At 41.3% G+C, this 10,652-nt stretch overlaps 1 protein-coding gene across 3 annotated transcripts in view; it reads right to left on the reverse strand.

Annotated features, from left to right (window-relative positions):
• Positions 1 to 7,329: 7,329 nt before the first annotated feature.
• Positions 7,330 to 10,652, reverse strand: part of Rab30 (RAB30, member RAS oncogene family) — a 94,587-nt gene continuing 91,264 nt past the window's right edge. For all 3 annotated transcript variants that reach the window (XM_004632544.2, XM_023716667.1, XM_023716666.1), the window contains exon 5: positions 7,330 to 9,581. In XM_004632544.2, coding sequence (XP_004632601.1) covers positions 9,331 to 9,581 — 251 coding nt within the window. In that variant the 3' untranslated portion in view covers positions 7,330 to 9,330. The remainder of the gene's footprint in view (positions 9,582 to 10,652) is intronic.

Genomic DNA, 10,652 nt, shown 5'->3' on the forward strand with positions numbered 1-10,652 from the left:
TCATTCTCTGCGGACAAAATACATTCTTTGTACTTTTACTCTCATTATGAATTATTTCTTAATAAAAAGCTTAAGCTACAATGAAGAATCAAGTGACTTGATAATTTAACAATCTTTTTTTTTTTTTCTTTCAAGAAGGTAGATCCAAACTTTACAAGACAGGCAATATAGAATAGAAATTGTACCTTCAAAATGCTCCTTCATGAATACTGAAAGACTGAATGAGTACTCTTCTCCAGCATTGTTTGGGGCTAGCCTTAAAAAGCAATGCAGGAAAATAAAATAAAATAAAAATAAAAAGCAATGCAGAAGACTACAAATTCCATGAGGAGTTTCCGCACAGCCTTCATGAAATTAATCACATCTAAATGACAGGCTCATAGAAAAATTCTTACTGATACATTGGAGGGGGTCTCATTATTGATTAATTCAATTAAGATCATAAGTTCCATTTTCCAAATAGAACATGAGGAGTTTCTATTTAATACAAATAATGTGTTAAGCACATTGCTTTTAAGAGCGATGCGAAAACCATCCCCCAAAGAAAAAAAATTTTATCCTTCTTTATAGCAGCATTACTTATAATAGCCAACAAGGGAAAACAACCCAACGTCCATCAGTTGATGGAAAAATAAAATGTGCTATATACATACACTGGAATATTACTTAGCCATGACAATAATGTGTTGATCCATATAACAAAGATAAGCTTTGAAACGTTATGTTAAGAGAAGCCAGACACAAAAGGCCACAGATTGCAGGACTGTGTTTATAGGCGATGTCCAGGACAGGCAGTCCATGGAGACAGAAAGCACATTGCTTGTTACCAGAAGCATTAATGGACACAGAGCTTGTGGAGAGATGATGCAGCAGCCCAAGCTAGTCTTGCACACAGCGAACATCCTAAAAATGTTGGGTTTTATACTTTAAGAGGGCAAGTGTATAACATGTGAATTGTGTCTTAATTTTTTAAAAAGATAAATACAGCATTATTTTTAAAAATTTTGTTCAGGTTCCTATTCCTTTTCTATTCCCCTTTTAAAATATTGGCTGAAATGTTCTTAAATCCCTTTCCTACAGAATGTTTTCAGCTAAGTACACTCAAGTAATCAGTGACTTATATTTCTAATAAGCTTTTTGTTAAGTAAAAAGAAAGTGCTACATGGATACATAGAATATACATTACACTGTTAATATCTGCATATTAACATTTAAAATCAAGTACTATGCTTATACTGAAGCTGATACTTAGATTTTATATACTGATATCAGATTTTACTGAAATCCTATACAAAAAAACCAATAGCCAAAGATTAAGAATTGAGTTTATAAAACTCAATGATTAACCTGTGTGTTAAAATTGTATGTTAAAGATCCATGTTTTAATAGAGACAAGAAAAGGGGGGGGGATTAAGGATTCTCTAAATCCACATAAAGCAGCTTCCGTAAATATTTAGCTGCTGAGATCTCCGGGATTATACTTTTTTTTTGCATTTTATTTCATCCCTATACTAAAAGTCATGCAGTAAAGTATGCGCAACAACTTACATGGGGCACACATTTTTCCCCTTTAAATTATCTAAACTCTCCCTTCTTTATTATCTGAGAATTTGAGCATTTTGTTGTTGTTTTAATTTTTGCTGCAAACAGCAGTGTTGCTCATGCACTAAGCAGATACGGCCACGCAGCTTCTCTGCATAGCAGCCACCAGAGAGCTCTCCTCCTGCCAAGGCCAGAGGACGCTGCGGCGCGTGGAAACTCACGGCCGGCACTCCTGGCACTTGAAGCTTTCTACAACAGAGACATAGAGACCCAGCAAGTCTTGAAAGAATAAGAGAATTTTTAACTAAAAAAATGTTATAGTAAACCTATTGACATTCATTCAAATAGTCTACAGGAAAGTTCCACTAACATTTTGTAATTAAATAGAACAAGAGAATATTTTTTCCTAATGGTTACATTCCAGAAAGCAGTATTTTAGCAGCTGTTTTTCAGAGGGCTTGTCAAGTATACTGTTTCTTCATCCAGGCATGACTGTATAAATTTAAACAAAAGCTGTGCACTGTGCAGTCGACCAGTAAGTTACTATGATCATCTTCGGTTGTTTTGCAAGCGAACTTTTGCCTTACTGGGCATTTGCTACTCCAGTTTTTCCTTCAGAAGGTAACGCGCAGGGAGAAACGGGGAACCCTTAAAGTGTTGGTAACTACATTCATCAGTAACACCACCTGTGAGATCAAATTCTAGAACCACATCACGTAAGTGGGATTCAGCATTCCATTTTTACCGAAGGATGGATGCAAGAACCACACCACCAGAACTGTTCTTCAGGAGCTTAGTTCATTGCCAGTTGGATGTTAGAACCAAGGGAGAAAGACCCATGTGGATTCGAAGAGTTGCACAACAACAGGACAATGTAAATCAGATGCTAGAAGAAGGTAAGCCTTCAAGTACTACTGGCCTGACATTTACCAAGGGAATGGTGATCATCAATTAATGAGCTTTTCCTACTAGTTGTTTTAGAATTCGACAAAATGGCAATTAGTAAGTGGCAAATGTAGCTCTTGAAAAAAGGGACAATCAACCCATGGACAGTGGGATCAAGAGAGGTTTAAATTGTACTGTGAGGTATTTCAGTTCTCTGACTGAGTTTCCTGATAAGGAGTTTACAACCCTGGAATTGCCGAGAAGGGGAGGGGAAGGTGAGAGACAGAAGCGGACTCATTCCAGAAATATGAGAGAAACTGGGGGATGACAGTAATGCCCCAAAGCAGATTAGACGACCCTCTAAGGAACCCTCCCAAAAATGGAATTCTTTTCTTTGAAGGCAGGAAGGTTTTTCTTTTGTCCCTTAAGTACCTATATTTGCACTGGATTACACACACACACAAAAAAAAGATGGCATCTTGCTCTGTTGTCCAAGCTGGCCTTTAAGTGATCCTCCCACGTCATCCTCCTGAACAGTAGGAACTACAGGTGCCTGTACCACAGCCAGCCCCGAACCCTGTTAATTAGGGAAAAAGAACTTACATGGAGGTCGATCCTGTTTCCTGAGCACTATACTTTCAGATTATTTAACTGAATTTCACAATAATCCTGTCAGGTCTGTCTCACCGGTGAGGACAATGACGCTTGAGAATACTGTGCTTTGCTGAAAGTCACAGCCAGTTTGCGCAGCCTAGACCAACGCCTGCCCTCCCTTGGCTCCCCACATTCCTCTGAAGTGTTGGTCACCACCTACCAAAGGGAGCAACCAGCCCTAGAAGCCAGAACCTCCAGAAACTTTGAATGAGTGGGAAAGTAAAATTTTGGCTCCTACAAGCCCAGGGAGTAACTACCCTTCGTAATATGACTCTTACAAAGAAGCTCCAGCACCCTCTGCCCAAACTCAAATATTCAGACTAATGACCAAAAAAAAAAAAAAAAAAAAAGACTAATGAAGAACCATTCATCAGCCAAGCAAGAATGCAAATTATTTTCAGAAATCCTTTGGATCATGCGCAAATTGCTTACAGGTTCTCAATGTAATTCGAAGCTCTAGGGCCTGGGAGTGTGGCTCAGTTATAGCACTTGGCTAGCATGTACAAGGCCCTGGGTGGGGGGAAGAAATCAAGTACTGTACCTGTTTTATTACTTCCTGCATGGAGCAATTTCAACTGTTCTTCTTTTCCCCCCTGTGGTACCAGGGATTGAACTCAGGACCTTGGGCTTGCCAGGCAGGCGCCTAGGCCGCCGAGCTATCTTTCCACCCTAGCCTTTGTTTTCAAGTGTACTTGCTCCAGAGAATGAAGGAAACCCGCCAAGTGTCGCTGAGTTTTGGAGTTTTCTAAAACAGACCTTGCAGAGTGCTTTACATCCTAATCTACCACCGTCCCGGAGCTGTACAAACTGCATGTTGGTTTACTTGTGGGGTCTTTAACGGGAGATCCTGCTCGGCAAAAAGGCCTATCCTGAAGAAGCTCACCAGTCATGAAGCTGAGGGTAATAATTTTTATTAGTAAAAAACAAAATTATTACTTCATTTGTACTATAATGATGCCTTTAAAAAAAAGCCCAGGAAATAGTTTGTGATGTCCTCAGGACACTGACCAGAGTGACAAAGCAGTCCCATCTGCAGCATAATAGCATGCCAGTCTCTTGGCCTAGCTGTGGGTGCATCTGTAGCAAAAAAGCAAAGACTTTTTTAAAAAAAATTAGCAGGTGTGGATCAACTGATGCTTAACATGTTCTGAGGGAGAAAGTACTTTAATATGTGACTTAGTTAACAAGCCCTGCAAGCCGATCCCCCGCCACACCTCAGCCTCTCTAATCCTCTTTGCCGAATTCTTTTCTATCTGCTCCCTGCTCAGCAGAGGCTGTCACTTGAGCTGATGCCCTCCGTGAGCAACCAACCCTTCTGAGGAACTTCTTCCTGATGGGGGGGGGGGGGGGGCTTGGCCTGCGGCTCCCTGCCCTCTGCTCGGCGAGCCTCCTCCCATCTCTGAGCTCCAGAGCAGCTTGCTGTAATGCACTTGTTACCCTTCCTTCTCCCAGAGTCAGCCTCACAAAATTCTTCCTGTATTTTTCAAATATCTTAAAATTTAAATTTCTCTACCACACAGTTTATTTATGCCTCGGTTTGTTTTTTAATTAATTTTTTTTTTTATTTATTTGAGAGAGAGAGAGAGAGAGAGAGAGAGAGAGAGAGAGAGAGAGAGAGAGAGGCCAGCTCAGCCCACCAGGGGGCAGGGCTGGCTGGCATGTGGTGCTGGGGGATTGAACCGCGGTCCCTGATGCTTTTGCTAAGCTTGTTCTAAGTAGGTGCTTTAGACCACTGAGCCATCTCTCCAGCCCCCCTCGGTTTGTTTTTAATTTCAACATATGGCCCCAAGGATGAGAGTAACATTCCAACATCATAGGATTCATGAAAGGGCACAAAGTGCTGACTCCCTTAACACTAGGGTATTAGGGGTCTGAGAAGTAACTGCCTACCGAGAAGTTACCAGTGTGGGGCCCAGGGAGATAGCTCAGTAGAATAAGCATTTGCCTAGCAAGTACAAGGGCCTGAGTTCAATCCCCGGTTCCGCAAAAAGAGAGAGAGAGAGAGAGAGCAGTTACCAGTGTGTACAAAACAAGGGAAGACAGCTTTCATTTCAAAAACAAACAGGCTCATGGCAGAAATAAAATCCAAAAAGAAGGAAAGAACATACATCTGCCTTTATCCCCAAATTAGTGTTTAACTATACCACTTAAGTGGAATATATTTTTTCAGAAGGACAAATTGTAAATGCTTCTTCCTTTTCATTATCTAATTCTTATATTATTACATCAAAACATGTTTGTCAAGACCATAGTGCAAGGAAATAAATAACCAACTACATTTAAACATCACCAAATATTTTTTCTTGGAACCCCAAGAGCTTTCCTAGATGCTAATGAGGAAGTGGCCCATAAGTATCTACACCATGAAGTACAGAGCTCTACAGGAGGAAGAAATATCTACCTTTACGGCCATTGGTCTGATCCGATCAGCTCCTTCTGGTTTAGTTTACCTTAAGGTGTTTCACTCTAATCAGAAGAAAGTTCAAAATAGTTTACATATGATAGTTATTCAGAATGAGTTATTAGCTCAAACTTGATGCTTGGCCTGCAGGGCTTATGGGATAGCTTATAGGGGACAGGAAAGAAGCCATCCACCTCACTGCGGAGTCGCAGGGTCCTTCCAGGCATGTGTTCGTAGAAGATGAAAGACAACGAATCCGGTCCTCCACTGCATCTACGCCCTTGCGCCAACAAATCTAAGCTGCTTAAAATGACAGACTAAAGACCTGATTTTGCCCATTGGTTCCTACTTTACCCAACTCTGAATCCAAGTTGGACACACCGCCTCGTCAACCCACTTCACGCTCATGTTGAGTTATTTTCGAGGGCTGGGGAGATAGCTCAGCAGCATAAGCACCTGCCTGGCAAGCACAAAGTCGTGAGTTTGATCCCCAGTACAAAAAAAAAAAGTTATTTTATTCAGGGAGAGATTGTAGGAGGAATGAAAGGCCAGTAAAAGCCAATGGCTTAACCTAAATAATCTACAGAAAAGATAATTGGCTGCATATAATAAAAAATTAAATGTTAATATAATTCAGCAGATCTAACAAAAACATACAGGAACATAGAAGTTGTATAAGCAAAGAAGAAAGCATAAAATCCTTTGAAGGTGAGCCTACAAAGCCATAATATCACTAATATCAGCAAATTATCTGATTCCATAGACTTCTCTCAATCCTTACTCCATAACATGAATAGATTTTCACTGGAAACTGAACCATGCTCTGCCATGTATTTAATAACTTTTTTTAAGAACGATCAGGGGCTGGGGAGATGGCTTAGTAGAATAAGCACTTCCCTGGCAAGCGCAAGGGTCTGAGTTTAATCCCCAGTTCCACCAAAAAAAAAAAAAAAAAAAAAAAGAGTGCATACCCAAACAGAAAAAGGCATGGTCCATAATGTTTCTTATCCCATCAAGCCCAAATGAATCACGGTAAAGCAACTCATTTTTCATCCTCCAGAATCTGCTTTTATATAAAGAAGGCTCATCTCAGCAAATAGCGCCCCAACTCCATTTAGTGTCAACTCAAGTGCTATTTTTCTTGTTCGTTTGTTTGTTTGGTCTTTTTGAATGAGACAGGGTCTTGCTATGCAGTTCAGGCTGGCCTTGAGCTCATTTTGTAGCCCAGGCTGGTCTTCGAACCCGCAACAACCCTCCTGCCTCAGCTTCCTGAGTGCTGAGATTAAGGGTATTTGCCACCACATCTGGCTCAAATACTACTTGAAGGAATTTCTATTTAATAATTTTAAAAAGCCCCATAAGCCCCATGTCACTTATTTAGCCAATATACACTGCACCTACAATCTTGTCAGGTTATGAAGCTTGAGATGCATCAGTGGACAATATCCACTGGGCCAAATCAGAAACTCACCTAACTAAGAAAAGGAGGAACGAAGCCTCACTCTCATGTGTCCCCACAGGTAGGCCATGCCGGGTGACTGTAAGCTACAGAATGACTAGGAGGAGGAACAGAATAAAGGGTCAAGAACACGACTCTACCCCTTTTGTGAGTCTGCCCAAAGATGGAGGTCAGCCTTGGGAGTAAGAATTCCAGACAGGCGTGGCCTTGAAGCTATTTTAGAACTAATTCATTCAATCTAACAAAACTATCTTCTCTTAAGTTCACAAGGCAACCATATTTTTAACACACGTGCTGCTGGGAGGAAAGCTTGGGACTTGCCGTGGTGGGCACACTGGATTCGTGCCTTAAAAAAGGTAATAAACTGAACGTTAGAACATTCTGTCATAGTTCAAAAAGTAAGTTCTGCTCACTTGATTATCTTCTGATACCTTTAGCTGTTGGCTTAGTGGAAAAGATGGGGAGGAAAAGCAATAATAATTATAAATTATTTTGGCTTTTATTAGGATGATTTTTCTTTCCTACAGAGACTCTAAAAGAAAGGCAATTCAAACTTCTGGCATCTCCTTCTTCTTTCCAATACAACCGGGACCAACACAGTGAGGCCAGTCAGAAGTAGCAGTCCCTAAACAATATATGTAACCCCCTGTGCAAGAGATTGGTCATCCCAGATCTGCTAGAGAGAGGCTGAAAATGCTGTATCAGTACCATGAAGTGTATGACTCATTACATTAAGTAGCTTTCAAACATCAGCGCATCAGATCCGAGATTGTCACCATCTACAGCAATGGCAGACTTACATCATGTCCAGATTTTATTAGGTGCCCCCCCACTTATGCTAAGCATCGAGCTGCAGAAACATCTGATAGCGTCAACAGTGTACAGGGTTAACTACTTTCCCAATTTGCATTTGTATCAGCGAACAAATTGGAAAGAATCAAGTATGGCACTAAGGAAACAGGAACACATATTCAGCAGCACATCTTCCGTTCCCATCCTGTTTCAAAATTGGCTAAGAAAAGGCATATATACCTCCATTTGAATTGGAGATTTGCAGTAATGCATGCGAAGCAGACAAGAGGGAGGGAGGAGGGTAAGGAAAAAGGTAAGAGCGAACCAGAGGACAGACCAGGAGAGAGGAAAAGAGAAAGACACAGGAAAGCATGTGCGGCCGTGCGTCTGGGAGTAACATCATAAAGAGATGATTAATGACGGTTCAACCTGCTTCACTTAATAGAATTTTGCTAAGGTTATTGGAGATACAAAAATGGTTTGTGGGACTTTTCATCTACTGCTATTTTCACTTATCATATGAAAAATATCTATAAAATCCTAAGCCTTGGCTTACCCAAGACAGCTAGTACCAGGAAGTAGAAGATGCAACCTGTTAATAAGGGCTGTGCTCTGCCTGAAACCCTGCTCTGCTGTCCTTAATCCACAGTATTTGGTCATATTTGCTGTTTCCTCAGACTACTAATAGTGTCTTGGAACTAATCTTGTATTTTAGAATATCTTCAACCATTTGTGGTTGTTTTGTTTTTCCTTTTTTAAACTTTCATTTACTTAAAGGTCAGGAAAGATGAGAAAATAGAAGAAAGATTTAAGGAGGAACATGAAAGAAAAAGTATTGTCTTTTCCAATAAATCTATCCTAGAAAAGGTAGTAATGAAATGCTGAAAGAAAGTTCTGACTCATGGACTTCCCCACCTTTTTTATTCTAGGTAACACATGTAAGGGCGTGTCCACACTGAGACGCTTGGTCTGTGAAGCAGTGGGATCGTTAGCACCAGAAGGAGCCATGGAGCTTGTAATTACTATTAAACACCGACTGTTACTGTTGGTCATGGGTAAAGGCTTCATTTCGTTTTTACATCCCAAAGTTTTTGAAAGTGCCTGTGGACAAAAGAAACAACACTTTTCAGAATCTCCATGGGGTCACCACAGAGACAGTACTTGCCTTCCCAGTTTTGGTTTGTCTGGTAGACAAGAACACCAGGGCCACTAGATTACCACTGAAGCCCCGAAGAACAGCCCCCGTGCGCCCACTAATGCGCAGGAGGGGTCCCTCTGGTACACTCCCCCTGGCCTGTGTCAGGAATGCACTTTTACTTGCTTTTAAAAAAAACAGAAGCAACATGCTCTGCAGATCACGGAGTGCCTAATGCAATTTTCTCCTTGCTCCAACTCCAGACTGCAAAAGGGTGAAACCATGTATGTTCTGCTAACGCTGCCCATGGCCAAGGCCCCTGCCTGCCACGCTTGGCAAGCTCAGGAGCCCACAGGAGTCAGAAGGTCCAGAGCTGGAGCCACAGCCATCGCCAGGGCTCGCCAGCAAATCGTGGCCATCAAGGCAGCTGCTGATTCCTCTCGCTTTTCCTCGCGTCAGCCTTTAGTTGAAATTACAACAAGTCAAATAGCTGATGCTTTTCCCCTCTCCGGGTAAAGGTGAGGATACATTGTTCACCAGAGTGTTCTGTCTGGCCTCACTGATGAGCCGGCACGCTAAGTCCAGGAAGAGTTTCTCCACATTATCCGACTCCTTAGCTGAGGTCTCCAGGTAATACATGTCCTGGGCTTCTGAGAACTCTTCGGCTCTCTGCTGGGAGACCTCTCTCCTTTCGGCCAGGTCAATCTTGTTTCCTGTAGCAGTGTTGAAATCAAGAAATAAGCTTTATTTGACTTTTGACTTTTTACAGAATCAAAATATCAGTGCACCGTTTATAGTGGCAAAAAACTGAAAACAGCCCAAATGCCCCCCAGTATGAGAGCAGCTGAATCAACCATGAAGCATCTGCACAGTGGAAAATCTGCCTCTGCAAAAAGCAATAAGGAATGTTTGTGCATACAAAATGAAACAAGAACACTGGGATGTATTAAGCTAAAAAAAAAAAAAAAAAGCAAAAAAAGCCATGTAGTTTACAACATATATACACACATTTATTTGCTACTTCTTTGCTTAGGGAAAAATAAATCAAAATCTTAAAAGAATTACCTACAAAAGGGTCAAGGTTGAGGAGACAAAAGTAGAAATCAAAACTTCTCAATACATTTTGTTCTACAGATTTTACTTGGGACACACAACTTCATATAATTTACTATAATTACACAGTACAAAACTTAAACTTTGCCAAGCAATCCCTGAAAATTGAAAGTGAAGTTAATTATATTTATCAGGTAGTGATATAAGTACTCAAGTATGTCACATAAATTTAGATGCAGACATTTGTCACAGGTCTCAGTCCTCTTCTCTCATTGCTGGGACCAAATAACTGACACCCAAAATGAAGGAAGGAAGGGTTTCTTTAGCTCACAGTTAGTAGAGGTTTCAGTCCATACTCTGCTGGCTCCAAGGCAGAGCAGCAATGGCAGAGGGCAGCAGTTCATGGTGGCAGAAAACAGCAAAACAGCAAGAGCAAATGGGAAGAGTAGCGGCAACAACAGCAGCAGAGAGCAAGTCTGTCTCCCTGTTATGGTTTGTGTCTAGTTGTCCCCCCAAAGCCTCATGCAGTCATGGGGTGAGGACTTCTAGAGTGTGTGTTAACTCATGATCCACTGGGATTGTGTGTGATCCAAGGCTGGGATTATGGGTCTTAGTACTGAAGGAATTACCCATAGGTGGGTAAGTACTGGGAAGTACCCATAGGTGTGAGTACTTCCCCTACCCTGGGGCAGGTAATTTGCATTACAATGTAAGGTGGGAAGAGAAGCCAG

The sequence above is a fragment of the Octodon degus genome, unplaced genomic scaffold (assembly GCF_000260255.1).
Source record: "Octodon degus isolate 3935 unplaced genomic scaffold, OctDeg1.0 scaffold00049, whole genome shotgun sequence".
Taxonomy (NCBI): domain Eukaryota; kingdom Metazoa; phylum Chordata; class Mammalia; order Rodentia; family Octodontidae; genus Octodon; species Octodon degus.